At 37.9% G+C, this 25,966-nt stretch overlaps 1 protein-coding gene across 13 annotated transcripts; it reads left to right on the top strand.

The window, feature by feature from the left end:
- The first annotated feature begins 1,984 nt into the window (after positions 1-1,984).
- Positions 1,985-25,937, top strand: znf740a (zinc finger protein 740a). Of its 13 annotated transcripts, none has more exons than XM_063474264.1 (21): positions 1,986-2,325; positions 4,753-4,915; positions 5,126-5,308; positions 5,949-6,095; positions 6,727-6,847; positions 7,089-7,172; positions 9,310-9,393; positions 11,201-11,284; positions 11,784-11,867; positions 12,350-12,433; positions 12,795-12,878; positions 13,526-13,609; positions 15,734-15,817; positions 16,192-16,275; positions 16,667-16,750; positions 17,156-17,239; positions 18,384-18,467; positions 18,868-18,951; positions 21,217-21,300; positions 21,784-21,902; positions 22,683-25,937. In XM_063474264.1, the coding sequence occupies exons 2-21, from the start codon at positions 4,871-4,873 to the stop codon at positions 22,854-22,856; spliced, it is 1,965 nt and encodes a 654-aa protein (XP_063330334.1). In that variant the 5' UTR covers positions 1,986-2,325; positions 4,753-4,870; the 3' UTR covers positions 22,857-25,937. The 13 variants fall into 13 exon arrangements, with proteins under 13 accessions (XP_063330344.1, XP_063330345.1, XP_063330334.1 ...); XM_063474265.1 differs by having other exon boundaries at positions 1,986-2,329; XM_063474266.1 differs by lacking the exon at positions 1,986-2,325 and adding an exon at positions 2,342-2,684.
- Positions 25,938-25,966: the final 29 nt, after the last annotated feature.

The raw sequence follows: 25,966 nt of genomic DNA, 5'->3' as shown, positions 1-25,966 counted from the left end.
TTTGTTTGGTTAAGTCTCGGTCTCTCTGTTTGGTGTTGTCATGTTTTTGTTCCTGTTTTATTTTGTGCGCATGGTGTTTCCCATCTCCCTGATTTCCTCATGTGTCTATTTAAAGTCTCAGTTTGTCTTAGTTCTCTGTTGTATCATACTGTAATACTATTGTCATGCCCGGGCTGCATTTCTGTTTGTTTTACCTGGACTTTGTTTTCTGCTGGTGTCTTTGATTACATGCTCTGCCTAAATAAAAGGTCAGACATTTTTTGTTCCCTCAACTTATTTGACAGTCTGCATTTTGGGTCCTTTATCCACACAGGTTCTGATCTGCAGACAGAATGCACCGTGCATCACACCACCGCAAGTGCCAACAATTGACACATGAGCATCAGAACTTGACCAGACAGCAGTGGAAAAATATGGCCTGGTCTGATGAATCAAGTGTTCTTCAATCACGTTGATGGCTGGGTGTGTGTGTATTGTTTGCAGTATGGGAAAAAAAATCAAGTAGGTGCAGCCAGTGTAATGCTTTGGGCAATGCTGGGAAACCTTGGGTCCTGATGTTACTTCAACTCATACACCTACCTAAGCATTGCTATAGGCCTGCCTGTTCTCATGGGATCAGGGAAAAGAGAAGAGTGCAGAATGAGACAGGCAACAGGCTGTTACCTCATATGAGCACCACAGCCTGCTCTGCACCACTCCAACAATAGTGCATTACTGTAAACTTTATCACAAATGTGCAAACTAACCAGATTAGCCTGCACTAAATTGCGCTAAACTGTCTAGTAAACTACTTTCACGAAACCTTGTCTTTAAATACCACGGAATTAGCATTCATAACACATCATATAAAAAAGCACTATCTTTAAAAACACAAAAATTTAAATAGGAAATTACATGCATGAGACTGTCCCCGTGTATATACTGTATGTATAGTAGCTAGCTACTCACCCTTATTTATTCCACAATTTATCCCAACATCTTTGCACTTGGCACCATTAAACATATGAATATCCCATACATGCTGTTAATGTCTGTGTCATGCTGCTGTGTTGCTGTAGTCTCCACTGTTTGTCTATTCTGTTTACACTGAGAGCAAAGGAAAAAAAAGGAGCTCAATTCCTTGTATGTGTACACAGTCTTGGCCAACAAAGCTGTTGCTGATTTTAAATTTCCGCTTCACTAAACGTTCACTTGCTGAGCAGTCCTTTCTTTTGAAAGTAACACTCATCTTCCTCTCCGGTCTTGTCTTGCGTGCATCTTAATTTCTAAAATGTATCACGTTAAGGTTTTGTTTTGGGTTTTTTCTCTCTCCCTGGGAAATACAGCGAGGAGAGGAGGAGCTACAGAGGAGGAGCAAACACAAACTCCTCCTCTGTAGCCAGCTACTGTAGATGCTGAAACACCACAACCGCTACCTTACATCTGCACCATGAACACATCACAGGGATGAGAAAGAAAATATCCTAGGTGTTGTGCCAAAATAAGTTAACAAATTAATAAAAGGTAATAATTTTCCAAAAATGTCCTGCCTACACTAGCCTACATTACCAGTAAGGCTAGTTTTATGATACAAGCTACAAGATGCGATGAACTATAAAAGCCAATAAGTAATCAATGATATCCAGCATTACATTATTAATGGCAAATAAAATAATCATAGCCTATTCTAATCACCAAATGATATAGATTAATTAGAGGAAATGTGTTTAATTCAGGCTAATGTGTAAAGCAAATACAAAGAAAGGCTCAAAGTGCAGAATGAAACTGACTAAAAGGAATCAGTGATCCTTACACTACTGACAATGACGTCACCAAATCTAAAATTGATATATAGGAATAAAAGCTGCAGCGTCCACAGTAATAATAGTAATGGGCTAGTGATGGTTATTAATTTGGCCCCATGTGCACTTCAGCCAAGCATGTGAGAAGCGGCAGCAGACTGAGCTACTACTATAACCCTCTGGTGTTTGTGTGCACGTCCCTGTTTTCTGTCATTTTAAGCGCTCGCTCCTTTTCGTCTGCGTCTCTTCAGTCGTAGTCTGTATCTGCTGCAAACTCAGAGAGACCAGCAGCACCACAACACACAGCCACAACAGTGTGGAGTGGGCGTCAAAATCCCCACGCCACTTATGAAAATGGACTGAGTTTTTGTCCGCCCTTTCGAGCCAAGGCTCTCTTGTTCACGGGGAGCTGATAGAAGATGACCCTTTTCTCTTCGCTTGAGGAGGCTTTGCTGCTGTGTGGGGGAGTGGGTTACATCCTGTGGCGTTTCCTGTGTTTGTAAACTAGACGGTACAGAAAACGTCGGGCGAGTGAAGCAGAAAGGTAGGTAAATATATTCTCATTTCTTCTCAGATGCACCGCGGATTCCAAATGTGCATTAAGCGGTCTGGTAGCTTTATCTGCAAAATCCACCGTGTGGTAGTAGAGCAAATGGGGGTTTGCATAAAATTACGGCGTCAATGTTAGCTCTCGCTAGGCCGCTAACAAATGTTAGCTTATTCGTCGGGAGGGGGAGGCACTCGCTGCGACGGCCATCACGAATGCCTTTATTACTCAGTCTTGTCTTGAACCGCTTTAGCTTATATCGTAAGAAGCGTCGTTGTGTAAAAATAATAATATTAATACATAAATCTAGCAAGATATATACGTTCGCATTGCAGCTGTGTTACATCGGTGACCAGGTGGGCTTCAAAATTTGCTCGATTACTGGCAGTAACATTAGAGTGGGCGAGGGCGCCCGCGAGCGGCTAGCTGATGGCTAGCTGATGTTAGCTAGGTTGTTCCAGCATCAGCAGAACTAATGATGGGTTGGGTGGTAGTTTGAAGGCCACCCGTCGGTAAAGCTAATAAATTATATTATATTCAGAGCAACTTAATATTGGCTCATTTAATTTTCCCCGCCATCACAAAACACAGGTACTAAAAACTGAAAATAACTACGCGACGTGTTCGTGTAGTGTTTTAATCAGTGTTGGCTGATGTTAGCATTTCGCTAGCTGTCTGTTTTCCTAGCAACGTTAGCCCTTTTTAGTTAACCCACGCCGATGGCGAAAACCTGGTGTAAAACAACATTGCTGGCCACGGTTAACCTTTGTAGTGTCGCACAAGCGTAGCATTTAATCCGTATAATGGTGAGTATAACAACGATCCTTCAAACTAACACAAAACCCCATGAGAACCCCTTCACAAGACCGAGCAGTGTTTCTTTCGGTAATTTAATGGCCTCCTCGTAACATTCGAGTTAACAAACCTCGTTTTTAAAAATACAAAACGCACGTTTAAATGCAAACGATCAGCGTGGGTGCAGTCGGAGAACTTTACGTGATTTTTTACTTTATTTAGCCTTATAATTTATTGCATTGCAAGCACTTTTGCATTAGTCCCCAACAGCACACTAATAATCACCCTCACTCATATATATTCCACAACAGCTAGGGTTTTCTCCATGATATCACCCCAAGTTGTACTTTAGAAGGGGATTCAAGTAATCTGAGTTATTTCCTTCAAAATAATAACCTCCCCTGATAGAATCGCACCCACGCAGCTGCTTCTTTTGTGCTATTAAATGTTGAATTCTGGTTTGTATTTTACACGTTTTTTTTCTTTTGTTACCTTTCGTACTTAACATATTTGCTGTACTACAAATTATACATGATGTTTTTTTTTTTTAAGAATTTCCCATGTTTAAGTGTTTGGACATGTTAATTGTCTCATCAGTCATCCTGGTATTTTTAAATGTGATTTCTCTGACTCTGCTGTAGTTTCTCTGCAGTATGCCCATCTTCAAAAGTTTCTGTTTTTGCACAAATATATACTTAATTGTGAAGACCTGAAGTTTTTACACAAATTGAAACCAGCTAGACCAAAAATGACCTTTCATGATGCCTTACAAGAGTTTCGTATATATTACCTAGAGCAAAGTGGGCCTTTTTAGATTGTTGGCACAGAGCTTGTTTTTTTTTTTTTTTTTTTTTTTGAACTAGTGGGGAAATTTTCATAACCAAACTTCATCCAAATACATACACCAAAAATTATCATTTGATGTGCACTAGGCTTACAGTATTTAGTAGGTTAACAGAAATGGTTCTCAAAACACGGAGCTTTACGATCCTTACAACCTATGCAGCATATGCTGCTTCTATATGCTGCACATAAATGAAGTGATGCTAACTTAAAATGTGTAAGACTATTTAGTTGTTATAAATTTGCATGCATTGTACTTGAAGCTACTGTAAAATTTATGCTATATGCATATCTCTTAAATTCACCTCCACACTAATGTCTCAACACAGACAAATCTAATATGCAGAACTGGGAACAAAACAGATTAGAATTGTAAATATGCCCACCCATATTAATGATCTCTTGCAATCATAGGAGTGTTGTTAATGTTGTGCAAATTACAAGCAACACATTTTTGTTGTGTTAACTAAACAGCAGATTTTTTTTCTTGTATTTTGCTGGTGTTGCCTCAGCAGTGAGATGAGTAGGATATCTGATCCCAGTCATGATTTGGCGTGTTTATTATAAAATGGGGAAAAAAACATAGATGTAAGGTAAAAATATAGCATGAGTAAGTAAATCTTAGCCACAGTTAGTAAACCCTTTATGCAAATCAGTCCAATCATTTGTCCAAATGAGAAACATTTCTGTATTATATTTCTTTGGCATATGTAACGGTAAAGACAGCAGGTGCTGCTGTTGTAATTTAATGTTTGTCTGTTTCATCCACATCCTCCTCTTCCTCAGTTTTAATGCTAGATGAGTGAGGTGGGTGTGGCTTCCCACCAGCCCGACCATCCTGACTGACGGATCTCTGGATGACCTTGTCCCCACCCCTGCCCCTGCGCTCACATATACAACAGCAATGTCACATCTGCCCAGCAGCTCAGTCCGCGACCATATGAAATGGGTTTGTTTTAAGAACACCAAAGTGGTGACAAATAACTTTCCTTGCAGTCTTGTGTCACTCAGGATGTTGTCGTTGATGACTGCCAAAGCACATTGCGTGCTACTCGCAGTATTGTCTTAGATGCAGATTATTTGAAATTGCAGACTGCTAATTTGTTGAAATGGTTGATGTGGTTGGTAAAGTGTTGTTGTTAACTCTCTTTCTTTGCAGGCGGGGCTGCTTGGCTGCGAAGCGGTCCTGTCCAGTATGGCCCTGATGCAGGCCAGCTCCATGGCCGCTCCACCCAAAAAAATGATGGCTCCACTTGGCCATGCACCACCGCAGAGAGAGGGACCTGACCGTGCTCCTCAGAGCCATATGATCCTCCCATCTGGAATGAGCTGTCCACCCTTGGTTAGGACCCACGTGGGAAATGTGGAGTGGAAATTGGGCTGTTTTATGTTGTGTTACTGATATTGTGAAGGGTGTAAACATTTGGCACAGTTCTGAATTATGAAATTCAGAATGTAAGCGGACATCCTATTGTGATTTCTCCCAGTTTAAAACAACTTTTGCTTTCTGTTTAGTATTTTAACTTATAATTTAGATTGGATATAGATTGGAATTGGAATTGGGATAGAAAAGGGGATTAACCTAAGCACTAACAAGTTATACTCAAGGGTGCGTAGTTAGTTCCCTTTTTAGCCCATTTTCCTTTGTCTTCCACAACTTACAAGTTTTTTTGTTTTGGCAAACGAAACTTGCAGTTACCAGAAAATTAAAGAGCACTTATCAGTTCTCCATCAGAAGGTATGCCAAATGGTTTTAAAGTATGTAATGGTTTAACTAAAATTAGAAAATATAAACCTCAACTGTTATATGTGACCGACCTCTGCTGCCAGCGTTGGCAGAAATGGACATAATGGCTAAACTGCATCATTTCAGCTCAGTAATGTCCATACATTCTGTTTTTGTCTCAGAGAGCACTTTTAACCCATTCTTAAAAATAGGAAACGATTAACTTTTTCTCTTTTTTTTTTGTCTGGCTTGGTAGCTTATCCGGAAGGAAGGTGAATTCCAAGCTCCCCGCCTGCTGGATGAGAAAGAGATGAGGGCCAACGAGGACATGCAGCAGAAAAAAAAGAACAGGAAATCAGTAACGCCCTGTAAAGTGAGAGAACAAGAAGGAAGGGGAGGGAAGGTCAGTGGCTCTGATTGCTAAATAGGGAATTGTCTCTGTTGCGTCTGTTCATTTTTGCTCACTGCAGAAAATGCGCCCAAGCCGCTTTGTACATATTTTGTAGTTAAAGCATTTAACTTTATTCGAGTGCGCCTGACTTGGATCTCTCGTGTGCACATTTTGTTTGTGTGGGGGTGGGGGGAGGAGCTCAGGGAAGATGTGGAGGGGGTGGAGGATCTCTGGAGAGGAAAGAGGGGGAGGGGAGCAGAGTGGAGCAGAGCACAATAACTGCAGTTGTGTGCATAACAGGGGGAGCAGTAACATGAGGGCATTAGGCCATTGGAAGGGGTTGTGGGGTATTTTGTCAATTCAGATGTAAATGACGTAGTTTGAAAAACAAAACAACCTTTCATGTTGTCTTCATTCATACTGCTGATTTTAAGGATTAGTGGTTATAAATAACTCCCATTTTATATCTTAGGAGAGTAATAGCTATAGGACTGCACTTGCTGACATTTCACAAAAATTAGAATATCATCCAGTTCTGATCAGTTGGACGGGTGCTTTTTTGGGGGTATAACTGAAATGTTAGTACACAATGAAGGTGTAGGATTGAAACTGTTTAACCACTGTTCTTGACCATTCTCCGTAGGGCGCAGGTGGCGATGAGAATGGTCCATCATCCAAAGTGCAGAAAAACTTTATTTGTGATCACTGTTACGGAGCGTTTAGGAGTGGATACCACCTCAAAAGACACATCCTCATTCATACAGGTATGGTTTGTGTTTGGAACAGCTCAAGTGCAGTTAGGCCAGGACAGCCTTTATTGCCTAAATATGTGAATGACTTGTTAAAAGAGGCTTTGAAAGCTTGAGTTATACTGAGTCTAGGAGTGTGCAGCGACTGTGAAGTTTTGCAATGGCCTGCTTAAAACGTTGTTTGGTAATAGCTTTTGCCTCACAGCCACCCGGTATCTGTGGGGACTTTAACTAAAACTGGTGCTCTTCGGTTTAGGGGAGAAGCCGTATGCTTGTGCCGTATGTGACATGAGGTTTATTCAGCGTTACCACCTGGAGAGACACAGCCTCATTCACACGGGTATGCGTCTTTTAACCGTACCCATATTACATAAGTCTGACTACTTATGTAGTCTGTCACTTAAGTCAATGGACAGATGCTCAGGATTCATTTTGTCAGTGGACAGTAATTTCCAACAAAGCCACTCCCAAAATCTGTTCACCTCAAAATGTTCAGTCTGATAATTATGTGTTCCCAATAACTGGAAAGTTTACAGTGGGAAATTGAATACTGTGTGGTCCAATAACCCCGAGTCCACTATTAAAAACTCTTACTTTTTCAGCATTTATAACAAGTTTTCTTCCCTCTGGATTACATTTTGATCAGCATCAGTTGTAGAAGTATTTGCAAAATTTTAGCATGTATATTAATTTAGTCTAACAGAAAATATGATACATTTCTCTGTGCTCAGTGTTAGATTTAGTGTTTAAAGTGGGGTTTTTTCGTTGTCTTTAGTTGCACTTTTTTCCCTTTATTTTTGTGTGTAAATATTAAGATACATTTTAGTAGTTTTCTGTTTTAACATTACAACTGTAAACATGTAAACATAACACAGTCCATTTCACTCAATAAACTTGCACAGCAGAATCTTTCTTGCTTACAAATTTGACCAAATTACAAAGACTAAAATTAAACGCCTGTGTATATTAGTCAGTTTTGTAAGTACACCGTATTGCTGTTAAACAATTCATTTTTGTCTAAAATCCAGGTTATGTTATTCTAATAAAGTAAAATGTGTTTTTGTTTTTAGTTTATTTTGGCTAACTCTACCGTAACCCTGAAGCAGAGTTCAGCTGTAGGTCTTGTGGAGGCTGAAATTACTACCAAAGCTTTGAAGCTTAGAAGCTTAGCGAATAATTACCACCACTGCTCAACCCATTAAAACAGCAAAGAAACAGAGGAAAAAAGGACATAGCAGTAGTAAGGTGAAGTCAAGGTGTGTAAAACGAGATGGCTTATCTAACAGATGAATAGCCAAATAATTGCATACAGCATCTATATTTTGGTAAAGCTCAGGAAATTAGTCTGTGTTGTGACTTTGTGCAAATTCAAACTGATTTGTTGGGTCTTGTTTCCAACTTGTTGGCTCTTTGCTTAGACTTGTTCTTTTGGCTGTATTTCCTTTTTAATTAGCAAGATAAGCATTTCTGATCTGGACTTTTGTTTGTGCAGTGCTGTTTGATCCTCCCAAGATGTCTGTCTGATACACTTGTCTTAACATAGTTTGGTCTTTTTTTTTTTTTTTTTTTTTTTTTAAATTTAAACTTCTTCATGGCAGATATACCCAAGTTTTCTGATGTTACCTTATGCAGTACAACATGTTACAGTGCAAAATGATGGAACACAAGTACAACAGACCACATTTGACTACCCTTTCTTCTACACCATCCTTTTATTTTTTTTTCTTTTTCCCAAATATCTGCCAAGACTTTCTTGCATGCAGTTCCTATACAAGTTTCAATTCAGAAGCAGATATATGTTGGTAAACGTTCTCTAAACGGTTGTTTAGAAACCAGCAGTATCGGTACATAGATGAATTATTTATTATTTTTCCTCCCCAATATTCTTACATTTCTAAATGACAACACCCACAGTTCTCTTAAGACTTTTTGATAGTGGACTTAAAAGTGGAGTTAGACCTGTGGACCCGTTTCTGTGAATTTGAATGCCTGAAAGCACAGACTGCAAAACATGCAATGCATAGTTATTTGTGCATGTTTAAAATCATTTAAATAATTTTTGTATACAATTCTTTTTTTATATGTAGTAAAAATGACTGCATGGACATCAAAGGACTATGTTCTTAGTTTTTTTTTTTTGTTGTTGTGTTTTTTGTTTTGTTTTTAATTATATAAAATATAAACTGAGGATTTTATTTAAAAAAAACTTGGATTTTTTTTTAAAAACCTCATTGTTTTAAAGTATGCACTATGTGCAGGTCAAACCTGTTCTTCAGAGCTGCTGCCCCATTATTCCCCCCATTTTATAAATTTAATTAAAAATTCACCAATAATCTTTAAGAGTAACCACTTGCACTTTGTGGCAAAATTGCATCTGTTCTTTGTTTTCTACATTATATATTATATAATTTATTTTCTAACATAATCGCTTATTTATTAGAATGAATAGCTAATAATTTTATGCTCTGTGTGTGTAGGGGTGAAGCCGTACGCTTGTTCCATGTGTGACATGAGGTTTTTCCAGCGTTACCACCTGGAGAGACACAGACTCACTCATACGGGTATGCGTCCATTTACCGTACCCAGTTTAACTTTTAAAATCAGTTCTCTGAAATCAAAATTTATGCATTTAAAATCAGACACAAACAGCTTACAGGTAAACATGCAGCTGGGAAACGGCCTTTTTATAGTTTTGTTTTGTTTGTTTTTTTGTAAAAGGAGAACATTTTTTTGTGGGATTGAACTTTTGAGTAAGTGTTGAACACATTGTTTAAAGAGCTCTTTAGGGTATTTGTTATACCATGAAAGGACTGAATTTTAATATATTCAGAAGAGAGGAAAGGGAAAGTTTATCATGGTACAAAAATGCATCAGCATTTGATTTGCTTTATTTCAATCATTTAACGCTTGAATCACTTCAGTATACATCAGAATGTTAAATTACATGCATACACCGACAAATCTTAGCATTTAGCATTGCCCAAAGTTGCTCAGGTGGACTTGTCAAAGTACATAATCCCTCTTGTACCATTGCTGTGCACAAAAATCTTCATTCATGCAATTTTTAGCCAAGGGACAAGACTCTTGTACCAAAAAAAAGTTGTCCAAACATTTGAAGTTTCCAAATGTGTTCCAAGGGTTTGATCTGTCATGTTTGAACTTTAGCTGTATTTGGGTAAGTGCTCGTTGTGAAGAGCAAAATAGACAACACCTTTGTTGAAATGAAATTTAAAAATAAATGACTGTCATCTGAGAATAATTTCACTTTATTAACATTTTTTTAAATTGTATGTACATTTTTTTTTTTATTATTATTTTTTGTGGTGAATCTCTAAAGAACAACTAGTGCACGAAACAGGAAGTGTTGACTCAAACAACTGGGGCTCTATTGGGGTTACCTGAAGCCCCCAAATTTGGCCGTCCCTTAGAGGTCAAGTCATCACACACAGCCAGTGTAATCCCCGATTGATACTCTTTCTGCGGCTTCACTTCGGGCAAAATGAGTAAAGCTTGCCATCAGCTGTTGTGTATAGCTGCATAGTTGTGTACCAAGTAATCATCAAAAAACTGACTATTACTTATTGATAATTGACTTAGTTGATCTACAAACGAAGATTCAAGAGTTCAATTAGTATTTTTTTGTTCTTCTTTGAAAAGTGACATTTCAGTAATGTGAAAATACTGTTTTGCCTAAATTTCACATTTCTGTTAACTGTATGAGAAAAGTCATATTTAAGTAGTTGATTTGATTTGGCCATGGTATATTATGGGAATAGTCCTTTGATGTCCACATTTTAAATGTAAACTAATGGCTGAGGGCTTCATGTTTCTAAGCTGTAACTGCCTTGCTTTTTTACAATAACATTCATACAGTTACTGAGTTGCGTCTCTTGTAACTTTATGGCAGAAAGCAGATTGTAAGCTTTTGCAGGCCATCACTTTGGTGTGCAAGGAAGAAGCGCGCATCTAGCAACATGTTTTCTTAATTTTGCTGTAAATGGAATCAATGTGCACTGTGTGAGAAAAACCATTTGCTAAAAAAATGCTTTGTTACCACGAGTGATGGTTAACTTTGGAGAATGTTTGTGCTTCGGCTGGCCGGTGTGATCGCGCTCACTAGTTGTCTCGCTGCTGACATGTATGGCTTATGCCCTGTTGCTGCTTTTTTTTTTTTTCTCCCCCCCATAGTGCTATTCAGTTTATTTGAAAATGAGCTGCCCCCCTTTCTTTTACTCATGGGATGTAAAACAAATCGCTGTTTGCATGAAGCCTGGTTAGAATATGAAATGCCTGCCAAAGTCTTGAGTAATTTGATGCCTTCCTTTGAAAGAAGGTCTTAGCTAATATGTTGATACTTTGTGTATGTAGGGGTGAAGCCGTACGCTTGCTCCATGTGTGACATGAGGTTCTTCCAACGTTATCATCTGGCAAGACACAGCCTCACTCATACTGGTATGCGTTTGCTTACCGTAGTTCATTAGGTAGACGTGTTTTAAGTGTCTTAGCTTTCTACCTTCGTGCATTGTGAATAGGATTCCAGCCCCCCCAAAAATAAATAAATAACATGTTGAAGAGCATGAGGATGTATCCAGACATGTAATAGGAGGATGAAAAAGTGGTAAACCTTTAGTTGAAATCTTGCATACATAGTAGGGGTATGTAAAAAAAAAAAAACCTCAGCTTTTCCCCTGCTGAAAGCTCTACTTTATCTGTACATTTATACCGTTTTTGTTTTGTTTTATTTTGTTTTTTTCCAAATTTCACTGAAATAAGTCGAGTGTTGTCATAGTTCCTATAACCACTGCTAAATCTAAATTGTGCATTGGCTTCTCAGGCCGATTGGTATAATATGTGAAACAAAAAGAAGAGCTATTCTAAGGGAAGAGTTGTGGTCATGTGTTAAAAATTGATGCCGTTTCTAGCTGATATTTACAAACTTTTATGTGTGTAGGGGTGAAGCCATACGCTTGCTCCATGTGTGATATGAGATTTTTCCAACGCTACCACTTGGCAAGACACAGCCTCACTCACACGGGTATGGGTCTGCTTTTTTTTTTTTTTTTTTTTTTTTTGCTGTCTTGGTGCCCAAATACCCAATTTTAAGTTTGCAGGCCACTCCTTTTTATAGGACCAAATACTCATAAACATCAAGCATTTTTAACTGTTGAGGCATATAAGGAGTGCATTTCAGTTTTCTACCTCAATGTTACAATAACAGTCATCTTGATGAGTACTTTGAGTCAATTTTGGCTCTCAAAAAGCATGTTGGCATGAAAAGTTTTAAGTTTGGCAAAATACTTTTTTTTTTGTTTGTTTGTTTTCCCCCCGCCCACCCTTATTACAGACATGTTAACAGATTATGAAATGTTAGACATGTGCATTTAGTGTGGCACTGTACTGGTGCCACTGCTTTTGGCATGTCTGGATACATTATATAAGTGAGTCCTTGAATTCATTGTGCTTATTTTATTATTGTTATTACTATTATTTTCAAAGGATTTTGCTCTGTGTGTGCAGGGGTGAAGCCATATGCTTGCTCTATGTGTGACATGAGATTTTTCCAGAGATACCACCTGGCAAGACACACTCTCACCCATACGGGTATTAAGTTTTACTTGTCCCTCTCACTTAACATCATTAGGGCTTGTTGATATTTGTTTGTATGTGTGTGAATCACCTACCCGACAGACACAAAGCAAGCTGTAATTTTTGTTACTACATATTCTTGATTGTTAGACGTTAAGAATGAATAGTTTTGTCTTTTCTGTTGTATACGTTGTATTTGCTAACTGCTGTTAGGGTTTATGTGACACATTTTTCTGTCTTGTATGTTTAGAATTAGCTGGTCATGAATATTGACTAGTTTATGTAGATTGACAAATTTTGTGCACATAGTTCATGAGAACTTTTTTTTTTATTATTATTTTTGTCCCCCCTAAAATTTCACACTGTATGCGTTTAGGGGTGAAGCCATACGCTTGCTCCATGTGTGACATGAGGTTCTTCCAGCGTTACCATTTGGCAAGACACAGCCTCACTCATACTGGTATGCTTGATTAATTGTTCCACTTTCACTGTGAAACCTTATATATTTATAAACCTTATACTCATTTGTTTTATGTTGATTTCACCGTCTTATATGATACTATAATTATCACATTGTTGGTAAATTAATTCCCCCTCATAAAAAAAACAATGTTTAATAGAGCTTTTAGGCTTTGTTGGAAAACTGTCCACAGAAAAAGTGACTCTGTCAGTTACCTTGTTTTGTGATTAACACTGTAATGGCACTATTGCATGGTTATTCTTGACTGTTGTATATTGAATGAAAGATACATTACACTAAAAAGCCTTTAAATTGCAGACATTGGTAGTATAAAATGTCTTTTGCAACTACCTGTTTCCCCACATCTGGAGAAACTAAATGTTGGTGATTTTTTTTTAATTATTTTTTTTTAGTGGGTAATCCTCAAGTTTCAACCAAACTTTAACATGCAAAAATCTGTTTCTTTGATTATTTTTGATTTCTTAATACGCCTTTTAATGTCCGTATATTGTTAGTCTTTTCAGTGTAATGTGTCTGTCAGTAAAAAGGCATGCTACAATAGTTAATTTGTCATTTATTTAAGTCTTGGTGTTCATCACTTTCACCATTGTGTTGAAATACATCTGATGTTGTTGTGCTGTCTTTAGGAGTGAAGCCATATGCTTGCACCATGTGTGACATGAGGTTTATACAACGTTACCAACTGGAGAGACACAGTCTCACTCATACAGGTATGCCTCGCTTTTTAAATCTTGCCCCCCTCTCACCCTGACTTTCCCCTTGCATGTGCCCACAAATAATGTTTACGTGGCTGCTTCAAACTCGAGTTTGTGTTGCTTTCTATCACTTTTCTGACAAATGCTAATTTGTCATGATCTACCTGTAAGGATCTTCTGTAAGAATTTGTGTAGTAATATTTCCCCCATACTTTGTATATGAAATGACATGATGACTATAAAGTGAAAACTCAGTACCACTCTAGTCTCTAGTGTTTATTTAGCTATTAAAGTCATAATTATGTGTACCTAACAATTATTGTGGTAACTCTGTTTGATACTTCGGCAGAGATGGGCAGTAACGCATTACTGTAATCCGATTATGGGTTTCAAGTAATGAGTAAAGTAAGGGATTACTATTGCAAAAAAGTAAATAGATTACTGTTACTTTCCCGTAAGCAGCCTGCGTTACTAAACTGTGATTTTGTTTGTGAGAGTGTCTCATGACAATGATGTACAAGCGCACGACGTCCGTGGCAGCAACAGACATGTGTAGATCAACAATGGATAATATGGAGAGAGTACGACCATGCAGCGTTTAAAGCTTGGAAGTACTGACATTACTTTGAGTTTGATTCCGTAAAAGTGACAAAAACATTAGCGTCCGCTGTACACTCTACATGGGAAGAAAACTTCTTTCAACAGCGAAGTATTAAACTTTAAATCTGAGCAAGCACCTAGCACGCTGCCATGGGAATGTGAAATTCACAGAGAAACCCCTGGATCCCCCCACTGACATGACCGCTGCGTCACCGAGCAAACCTCCACTGGCCCCACTCACTGGAATATGCAGAAAATAGGTTTAAATGTTAAACAAATTTCTTCCAGTCAGAGACAGTTGCATATAATTGAATTTTTGCTTGATGCAATGTGCATAAAGTTAAGAGACTTTTTCATTTGATTCAAATTTATATGATGGATAATGCAGAAAAAGTAAGAGCATGAAGGTGGTGAGTCTGCAACAAATGTTTTTATTCAAAAGTACAAAAGATGATATTGACAGCTATGACATTGTTTGCATCATTTAAAGTATGTATCAACTTTTTATATTAAATCTTGTAAACTGTGTGTATGGGGAAGAACAGAAAAAGAAGAGTCATATTACTTGCAGCTTTGAATATTACAGTTAGCCAATTATCTTGATGTAATGAAAAAATTTTTTATTAAAAGATGAGTGGGCTTTTTTGTTTTTTACATGTTGATACTGAATTTAAGATTTGTTCATTGGGAATTGTTGTGCAAATTTACAAACTGAATTAAGGGGTGTATGTTTTGTGGCCTTGTTGGAAGAAGTGGGAGGGGACTTTAAGGGAAACATTGTCTTTTCAGTTGATGGGAATGTTACTTAGATCGGGACTGCCACTATCCAGGCCAGTGTTTTTGTTTTCCCCCCCCCACATAATCGTGTCATTTCACATTCAAAGTGATGGTCAGGAACTAACACAAGCTTCTCTCTTTTTAAAAAAAAGCTGTATATTTCCAAACTACAGATTTCTGTTATGGAAGATGAAGTTAATTTGTGCTTCGGTGCTAGGATAGGTTCTGTATGATGATTTTCAGAGCAGTTTCCTGTTAATTCTTGCTCCGCAAATGAATGTGCAAACTTAATGTCTTGTGCAGAGTTGTTTGCCAACTGCCTAAAATTGTCACACCTTCTGTGATCAGCGTGAACAAATCTATTCCAGAAAACCTGTATGTGGTATGTTGAAATTACACGATTAGAAGCACCCATTGACATAGTGTGAAAAACTTTTTGTTGTGCTAGTTGGAATGTGGACTTCAATTTTCACCCCAATTTTTTATTTCTATATTTTTTTTGTCATTTTGATAGGTTTTTTTGTTTTTTGGTTAGGAAAATTTTAATTCTACTTTCTGCACAGGGCATTTTCCTTATTATTCAGAGATGCAAATGTTGTTTTCAATTGGAATGACAGATTATTAAAGCATGCTGGAATTTCCAGTTTAAACAAAGCGCTGATAAGTGCAGCCAAACTTTACTAAGGAATTAGTAAAGTTTAACATGGATCAATTTTGGCAGTTGAGTGTTGTTATGCTAAAGCTGGTACTTTGTGTGTATAGGGGTGAAGCCGTACGCTTGCACCATGTGTGACAAGAGGTTTTTTCAGCGCTACCACCTGGCGAGACACAGCCTCACTCATATGGGTATGCGTCTGCCAATCTTAAAGTTGTCACAAAATTAGGATGCTGCTACATGTGTATGCTTGAGCTAGTCTTGTAAATCTGTATTCAGACACAGTTTATGATAAGATTCATTCTAAGTATAATTTCAGCTAGATGACATTATCAGCTCATGTTTAAGTGAACTTTAGAGCCCCTCTGGGAAGTTTGTAATTTGAAACAAGCATCTTAGATTGTACCCCTGTAAGTTACTTCAGGGGTATGACATTGGTTATTAACCACAGATATCAATTTAATCCACACTGGCACATTTAATTTATCAGGCATAATTATAGATACATTTTTTTTTTCTCTGTTGTAGAGAATCAAAAATAATTCTCTTGATGCTCTGCGTTTAGGTGTGAAACCTTACGCTTGCACCATGTGTGACATGAAGTTTTTTCAGCGTTACCACCTGGCGAGACACAGCCTCACTCATACGGGTATGGGTCCGTGCACCGTGCCCATGACATGTGTTGTTAGCAAGTGTGCACATTTAATTTAGTTAGTTTGTCTTATTACTTATATTTAGGGGACATGTCATGTATAAATCATTATAAACATTTTCTTGTCTTTTGTTAGCTGTCAGCAGTCAGAATCAACAGGATAACCATAATTCAGTATTTTGCTGCTTTGATTTTTGTTGGCAATTATAATCTAAATTTATTTGGGGAAAAAAAGTTCTGGTTTTGCATGAATTGGCCACTGTGTGGTTAATAACCAATAGCTTAAATATTTTTTTCTAAATTAAAAAAAAAAGAAAGAAAGAAAATAAAGGAAAAAGAGGGAGAGACCGTGAGGCAAAGTAATATAATATTGCTACTCTGCGTTTAGGTGTGAAACCTTATGCTTGCACCATGTGTGACAAGAGGTTTTTTCAGCGCTACCACCTGGCGAGACACAGCCTCACTCATATGGGTATGCGTTCGCCCACCTTACCCATTTCACTGAAATCAGACTGTATGTGCATTTTGTTACGAGTAAGCTGTTTATGCTAGTTACTTTAAAGTGGCCAGAAGAATGATGTTGATGAATCCTACCCTACATTATGTTCATAATTGTAACGTTTTATGTGACTGTGAGGAAATACAGGACTGCAACATCATCAGCTCATGTAATGTGTTAAGCTGTGGATTTGAGAATTGGTTCAGTTTGTATTCTTTACTGGAATTGGATGAACAACAAGTTACAGCTTTAAAAAAAGGAAATTAATAATAGTGGTTAACAACCCATCAATTCTGAATAAATTAAGTAATTTGCTTATTGATGGATTGTGAACACAAAAACGAGTCTGAAAATAATACCTTAATGCTTTGCATTTAGGTGTGAAACCTTTCGCTTGTACCATGTGTGACATGAAGTTTGTTCAACGTTACCACCTGGCAAGACACAGCCTCACACATACGGGTATGCGTCAGTGCACCTGCCCATAACACTTTATATTGGTCACTGTCACACAGCTTTTATTGTACCAATATCAAGTATTACCAAGTACCACCAGTTTACATCTTGCATAGCTATATAGGGAATTTATAGAGATGCACCGATTGCAATTTTTCTTGGAGATTCCGGTTGCTGTACACACCTACCAAACAAATCGGGTTCAACAGATTTGTATAACAAGACAAATGTCAGGGCCTGCATCATTTTCCATTATCCTTGTAACTTCACCACATAACGGGTCATTGACTTTTTGTGTTTTTCACTTATCTCCAAAATTTCCCTTGATATTAACCTCTTAAAATCGTTGCTTATACCGAGGCTCCTGGTTTGCAGATGGCTCTGAGATCTGGCTAGCTTTAGTCACGTTCATGTTCAATGGGATCAAAGTGATTTAAGTCTCAAACATTTTTGTGGTGATCCTCCCCAGTTTAGTTTGCCAAACTTTGTGCCTTGACTCACAGTGAGGAACTTAGATGCTAATGACATGTTAACGTGTGGCTGTGACCATGGATGTGAATTGATTAAGCATGCATGAAACTCACTAGTAACCCAACGTATGGGAGCCGGTCTGGGCCGACAATGTTGGAAAAAGGACGATTCTGCTCCTTCATGAGTCAATCGGTGCATCTCTAGTAATCTAATTAAAATAATGGACACCCTTTTGAGCACATAGCATCTTTTGAAACAAAATTAACTGTAGAACTCTGGATTGTAGAGACATTTGGCTAATTAGAAAAATCAGAGAATCTTATTTCTTGTGAAATCCTATTTCATTACTTGCCTAAAAGGAGAGATCACTGTTGGCAAAATGCTTAGTTAGTATTAAGACTTTAATATTGGAACATGCTTTTATAGAAAGTGATGGTCTTTATTAAAGTTTACCCAGAGCTTCAGTTGTAACTCTTTGGAGTACTAATATCTTGATTTATATAGATAAAATGGTCCATTAACTGATTTTTGTGGGTGTCTAGTGTTTCATGAAGAAAACATTTGGCATCTTTGTTTTGCATGCATCGGCAAATGTGTGGTTAATGAATAATAGTCTAGATTTTTATTGGTAACATGGAAACTGAGGTAAAGTAATATAATATTGCTACTTTGCGTTTAGGTGTGAAACCTTATGCTTGCACCATGTGTGACAAGAGGTTTTTTCAGCGCTACCACCTGGCGAGACACAGCCTCACTCATATGGGTATGCGTTCGCCCACCTTACCCGTACTACAGTACTTTCATTATGTTAAATATAGGGACAGTTACTATTATTCTTACTAAGTAGTGCACTTATCTTAATCAAGGCTATCCTGTATTATCTGTGAAAGGAAACATTATTACAAATCTTGGCATGTACGTAAATCTTGGACTATGATATCATCAGCTCATGAGATGTGTTTAGCTGTGGATTTGAAATTTGAACAACAGTTTAATGTATTCTTAATTGGATTTAGAGCGTAATCTTTGGCTAGATTAAACAAGTGAAGCATGGTTAACAACCCATCAATTGTAAATTGATGTTAAAAGTACAATACTGATTGATGGATTGTAAAACAGAAGCTCAAAGACTTGAAATTAACATATTGATGCTTTGCATTTAGGTGTGAAACCTTTTGCTTGTACCATGTGTGACATGAGGTTTGTTCAGCGTTACCACCTGGCGAGACACAGCCTCACTCATACGGGTATGCGTCCGCGCACCTGCCCTTATCACATTGTATACAGTACTGTGCAAAGGTTTTGGACAGTCAAAATAAAGCAAGGCTATTTTAAGAGATGATGCCATGAATAGTTCATTTTAAGTAACTCCATATAAAGTTCAGATTTGGACTTCATATTCTGCCTGTTAGTTATAGGAGAACCTGCCACAATTTTCTTGTCTGTATCGACTGTTTCAGCGCATTCTCTCTTCATGTAATCCCAGACTATCTCCATGATGTTAAGGTCATGTAGAGGGCATCTGTTGTAGAACATGATGTTCATTTTGTCACTGATCTTAAGTTCTTTGTAACTGTATTTATTTAGGGTTGTTTTACTAAAGAATGAATTGGACCAATCAGACACCTTAATTATAATATTGTTTGATGTAAAAAAAAAAAAAGATATTAAGAACTCGAGTTTCTCAAACTTTTTCACAGTACTGTAGATGACTTTTATTTATTGTGTAATATAAAGGATACTTCTGTGTAGTTATAAAGTAGGCACATCGTTTAGCACTTCTTAGGGAGAATACCTTTGGATCTAAAACAGTATTTTATTCCCCTAGGGGTTTGGTTAGTTGCTCCGAATGTTTGAATTGCCATTGTTCACGCTTTATTTTTTTGTAGTGTGTTTGGTTAATCTAATATTTGAACTGCAGAATATCTGACCAACACCCTCACTCCATTTAAACCTGGTTGTGATGTGTATCTGGATACATTATCTAGATCAAGAAAACCCTGTGTATTATAATTGGATGCCAAAGGACCCTGAGGGGTTTCCAAGGCTGCCAAGACATCTAATCTTCCCAGTGTGTCTTCAGTCTTCCCCTGGGTCTCCTCATGGATGGACAAGTCTGAAACTCTTGGCCTACAGTGTCCTGGAGGCACTGAATCACCTCTGCTGGGTTCTCTTGGTTGAGATAAGGACTCTGCTCTGAGCAGTTCCCAAATGGCTGACTCTTTGTCTAAGGCTGAGCCCTGACGTATGTTGGAGGCTTATTCCCATCATTTGTATCTGTACTTTTTTGTTCACTACCCATAGAACTTGTGTCAACGAGTAAAATCTGATATTTCAACTTTAGAGCATCAACATTGATGAAAACAGAAACGCACACATACTCAGTAGCTGGGTTGGTATTAATACCAGGAGATTTAAACAGACCCTGGAACCAGCACTTAATCATGTTTTCCCGATTAAGAGCAGTACTGATCATTTAGTTTATCTATTGAAAATGCAATTAATCTAAAATGTTAATCCAAAGGTCTATGAATCAGATTTCATTAGACAGATAATGTGTCCAGATTGCATACATTTAAAGTTCTAATACCAGGTGTTACTCTGGGTTTAGTTTGTTGTTGAGAAGGCTTAAAGCTTTTTAAAATCTCCTTATAGGTAGGGTTTGGTCATAATCATTTCAAACCCCGTTCCAAATCCAATACCTGAGATTGCCAAGAATCAAATGTTTAGAACACAAAACACATTTTGTGTACATTTTAGTAATTTGTCCTTAAAGTCTTTGATTCTTTTTAATCAAAGGTATGAAATGGCAATTCTGATACTTCTGTGTCCCAGTAATGGGTGCATTAGCTCTCACCCATAACCTAAACCACAAAATAAGTCGAAACCACTTTTTTTCCCTTTTTTATTTTATTTTTTTAATAATAACTCAATGTTACAAAATCCAATTGTCACTGACAAACCAGTGTAAAACAACTAGGGTTAGAGCGAAACATAGCCCCAGTTACCAGTTCTACCTTAACTACCCTCATTTTACATGTTTACATTTATGATTGTAATAATTTAATCAGTAATCTATTAAAGTTTTGTGAAGTATTTGTTACACTACATATTGACAAAAACCTCAGCTAAACATGAGTAACTTAGTTAAATATATATAATATTAGTAAAGAGGGGATATGGGTCCAACATCAAATTTGTAAACCTCAAAGGGAACAAATACTATGAATTCTATTTATTATTGGTGCACAATGACTTTAATCTCATACAACACACAGGACAGGCTTTGGTGATATTGTTTCAAAATGTTTATCTCCTGTATTATGTTAAAATCTAACTGAAGTCTATTAGTTTATCCAGTGGTCGTAGCTGTGTAGTTGTAGTGTCTAAATATTTTGGCGTTATGTCTGAAAAATAAAGTACAGAGTGCATAGACAGTGCATAGTTAGGTTGAAAGTTGTGTTTGTTGGACTTGTGAGTGGTAGGGCTAATATATTGCTCTGTGTGTGTAGGGGTGAAGCCGTATGCTTGTTCCATGTGTGACATGAGGTTTATTCAGCGTAACCACCTGGAGAGACACAGCCTCACTCATACGGGTATGCGTTCCTCTACCGTACCCTTATTACGGAGAAAGGCACTGGCGCTTGCAACATAACTGGGTCACAACAAACTCGAGTTTGGATTGTCAAGTCATTTGATGGGATGTTGAACCAGTCTCCAAAAAAAAAGAAAAAAAAAAAAAGAAAAGTTGCCCCAATTTGTGGGCCCTCCATCATGTGTACATCCGGGCCACAAAAACATGAAATTCCACTTTGATCTACACATAATGAGTTGATGACGAGGCCTTTTTAGAACATCAGTTATCAGATGCTGAAAATTCACTGTTGAAATTTACTAATAAGGGAGTTGTTTTGTTTTGTTTTTTTCCTGATGTTTTTCTTTTTAAATTTTTTTGTTTTTTTTAAGTGTTGGAAATTTAGTCTGCAAAGAAAGATTTAGTAAGTAAAAATCTGCCCGCAGTTTGTTGGTACAAGACGCTAAAATTGATGCATTGACTTTGTATTTGTGTGCTCTTTTAGGAGAGAAGCCATTTGCTTGTGACATGTGTGATATGAGGTTTATTCAGCGCTACCACCTTGAGAGACACAAGCGTGTCCATAGTGGAGAGAAGCCTTACCAGTGTGAACGGTGCCAGCAGGTATGTATGAATAAACACAGAGTACACGCGTGAGGTGTCATACGTGCTGAATTTCAAATTTGGACTTGAGTGGGTTGTATCAGTACCACCAGATTTTTCAGTTCCTTTAGACAGGCTGTTAAGTTATTTTTCTTAAGAGGTAAGATTCTCATACTGCAGATGAACTCCAGCTCCACCGCCTTTGACTGCACCTAGCAACAGTAGTCCTTGTTTTGCTCTGTGGCGAGCTAACTGAAGCAGCACGTGCTGTGGGGTTGTGGTTTGAGTGAAGATAGAACTAGATATATACGTTAATACAGACATAAATACAATTATCAGTGAAAGCCACAGTGGTGTCTCTGTCAGCAAGCCAGCCAATGGGGGGAAAACACGGCTGGAAGAGATGGGTCTAGCTCATCAGCACAGGAAAAAAGAAGAGGGGTTCTCCACGAGTGATTTGATCTTTGCCAGTATCGATGCACTAAAACTAGAAATGCTAAAATATGCTGCCATATAAATACTTGGATGGATTGATGGCACTGCATCTGGATAAAGTCTATATATAGGGAACAACTGTTTTTCCACATTGTTAGTCACTTTATTGAAATATTAGGGACTTCTCTGCATTTCCCACTCTTTGTTTACCCTTTGACACACCTGAGTTTAGAGTAATCATGTATGGTTTAAATTCCTTCCTTCATAGTTCCATTTTACTCTGACATTTTTAATTTTACCATATTTTTAAAATGATGACCTCGAAATTGACCTGAATTGACCGTGTCTAATATTTATCTTTTGAAGAACTTTTCGCGCACAGACCGACTGTTGCGACATCGGCGGTTGTGCCAGGGGCGCGGCGTAGCCAAAGTAGAGAACCAGCCCTGTTGCGAACCACGCCCATATCCCCAAGAACCCCCACCGGCACCCCCAACCTGGAGCCCCCTGCATCCACCTCCGGGTCGACTGGCGGTCTGACATTCCATCTTCCCTGGATCCACAACACCTCCAGAGACGGGACAAGCCACAGGGTTTCTTCTCAGCTCTGTGCAGAGTGCCATCACATTCTAGCACAGACTGATCTTGCAGCTCGAGTCTTGGGATTAATAACGACAGCGGGACATTTGTGTTTTGTTTTGTTGACTTTTTACTGTGTTTCTGTTTCTTCCCATTTTTTAAGATGAGACTTTTCTGTGATAAACGGTGGTCCTGTTTTGTACTTAATCTATTTGATTTTTGCAAAAAAAAAAAAAAAGTTTATTGTTCAAAAAAAAAAAAAAAAAAATTGCATTTGGTGGTACTCGGACAGGAAACGGTTGACTGTGTGATGAGGTGGTGAAGAAGACTATTTGAGCTTCTTTCTAATTTTTTGTTGTTGTTTATTCTCTTTGGCCTGGAAAAGATCATAAAAGCATTTCAGCCATTTCAGGTTAAAGTTATTAAAACTGAACTTTTCTTCCAGGTAAAGCAAGGAAACTATGTTGGCATTTCATGTACAGACCGGAGTTTACTTGCCTTGTATCGGACAGTGTTAAGCATAAAGACAGGTCATTGAAAGCATCATCACCATTATTATTATTATTATTATTATTATTATTATTATTATTATTATTACTGTGTAAATCTGATGTGATGCATAAAATGTTTCCTGGCTTTTTCAGCTCGGAAGGTCCAGTTTTAATGATTATTTTGTAAGAAAAACAAGGTGTTGACGTAAATTGGAATTTGGCTCAAATGCAGTCTTTTGCCACCGTCACCATCGTATCCTGAGAAAACCCGAGTAACTTTGTGTGACATAAAACTAATATCAATAACTGTAAAACCAGGACTTCCAAGAAACGAAAGTGCGACCTGCAGTCGACGAGGTGCGCACTTAACGTGTGTCGGGTCACAGAGCGTCACGCGTTTCTCTGATTTGAGGAGGCAGAACAGGACGGCAGACTTGGCGAGCCCTCCTTCATGTGTACTGAGGGCGTGTGGTGGTGTTCAGCTGTAAATATACAGAACATGTATAGAGATCTGCAGCACTAAAGCAGGACATTTCCTCTGCTCGCTCATGCTGCATAGATCCTGGTGTATAATGATGCAGGTTAGCCACTTTTGAAGTCCAGTGATGTTTGTGCAGATCACTTTGTGAGATTAGTGGGCGTATACAAAATCTTGTGGCCTTAGTATGTTTCTGTTGTTTTCTTTTCTCATCTGCCTTTTTCTTGGCCGTTTATTATTGTGGATCAGATGTATTTACTAGCCTTTCGTCGTCATCATCATCATATTATTATTATTATTATTTTTAATCCTTAAGCTGTCGTGGTTACTGAATGTGGATGGATTCAGTGGCGCTGAACCAGACTAATGTGCTCTTCTGTTGAGAAGTCATATTTATGGTGATAACTGAATATTTTGGGTCATAGTTACTGGTGATGGTGTAACACAGAATATAATCCTAAAAAAAAGGAGGCCATTGCGCGTGGCGGTCCGTGTGAGAAGACAGTCGTGCTACGTTGTTTTCCACGCGGCGGTGCTTTGGCTGGTCGCAGGCCACAGCAGGATCAACACCTGCTTGACTCTGCCGCACACCTAACAACTGCTTTTTCATCCAGACATTACTATACAGTTGGTGTGGAATAACGGATGCCCGTCACGTCTTTGGGTTTAGCCTTAAGTTGCGGATACACAAATAGTCATTGTAGTACTAAATGATAGCGTTACAAGCGATTTCTTTTACATTTTGAACTTTTGAAAGTACTCGGTACAGCAAGGAGTGGCCCCACGGGGCCCGCTTTGCTGCTTTTTAATGACTTTCTCAAACACGCTCCTTTCTGTGACTGGTAAACTTGTGATCACGTCGTCCTGTTGTTTAACCCAGAAATGTCAGTGCAGACTGGGGCGAATAATCTGTTGGTAACTACGGTCTTATTCGGATAAATAGTGAGTGGTCCAGATGATACTTGTGGAGATGGGAGTCCCGCTGCGCTTTCTAGGGTCTGTGAATTGTAGGATGAAGAGATGTTTGTGTTCGATACAGAGAAGTGGAAGACTGAGTCGAGTGATGTTTTACCAAAAGTATTAATGAGAAGCTTTCTTTAAATGGTCCATTGATTATCAAATCTGTGCGCACAAAGATGGGATTCTGTTATCAGCGACTTGGCCTTTTAAAGAGCAGAGGAGCCAAGTTTGAGAAATGAAATCCTCTGCTGTGGAAACACTATTCCCAATCTGTGGAAGGGACACTTCTGGTGTGAGCACATACTGAAAACGGCAAAAGGGCAATACAATATATAGTAGACGTCACTTGTTAATACGTTTTTGTCATTCACTGTTTTTAGTATTCTCATTGTTAAATGCAATAGAATCCTGTTGTAAGATTGAGGTTTTATTTTTTTCTTCTTTTTACAGACAGATCAAAGGAGGCTTTTGTTTTTCTGTTTTTTTTTTTTGTTTTTTTTTTGTCTGCGAGTTTGTCATCACATTTTTGATGATTGTTTCAAGGACCTTTTTTATTCTGATGAAATTGTAAACACTGGAGTGTAAGGAAAAAAGACAAAAAAAGAGATGGATATTTTTGTCCTTCAATCTGTACTAGATTTTAGGTTTTAGACAAAGCCTATTTCTCCTCAACTTGACACGAAAGGTGGACAGAACAATTTGGATCAGTACAGTTGAGAGCCCAGTATGTTCGGTGATTTTTGACACTAGAGGCAGTAGTACCGCAAGAAAATGTTTTCTTTCTTATACAAAGTCCCTGGTATTTGTAGTAAATTATATTGATAATGGTATTAGATGAACAACAGCATAACAGTAGCTATCACAGATTAGTTGTTTTCTTTATTAGTCTTGCATGCAGAGTTATGGTCCTCAGTTAAGATAGGATCTTGATATTAATTATTTTGTGTAGGAAAATGAGTGCATAAGAATAACTTCCTAAAAAAATGTTACAATGATTAATGTAAAATGGGCTAACTAATATGTACCCTTGTGATCCAATTAGTTTCAACTGTATGAAAATCAGAGGAGAGGCTTCTTACTATTATGCTGAAATAATAAAAAAAAGAATTTGTAAAGGAATATGATTTTTTTTTTTTTTTTTT

This window comes from Pelmatolapia mariae, linkage group LG5 (assembly GCF_036321145.2).
Source record: "Pelmatolapia mariae isolate MD_Pm_ZW linkage group LG5, Pm_UMD_F_2, whole genome shotgun sequence".
NCBI lineage: Eukaryota > Metazoa > Chordata > Actinopteri > Cichliformes > Cichlidae > Pelmatolapia > Pelmatolapia mariae.
This window is presented reverse-complemented; position numbering and strand designations above follow the sequence as displayed.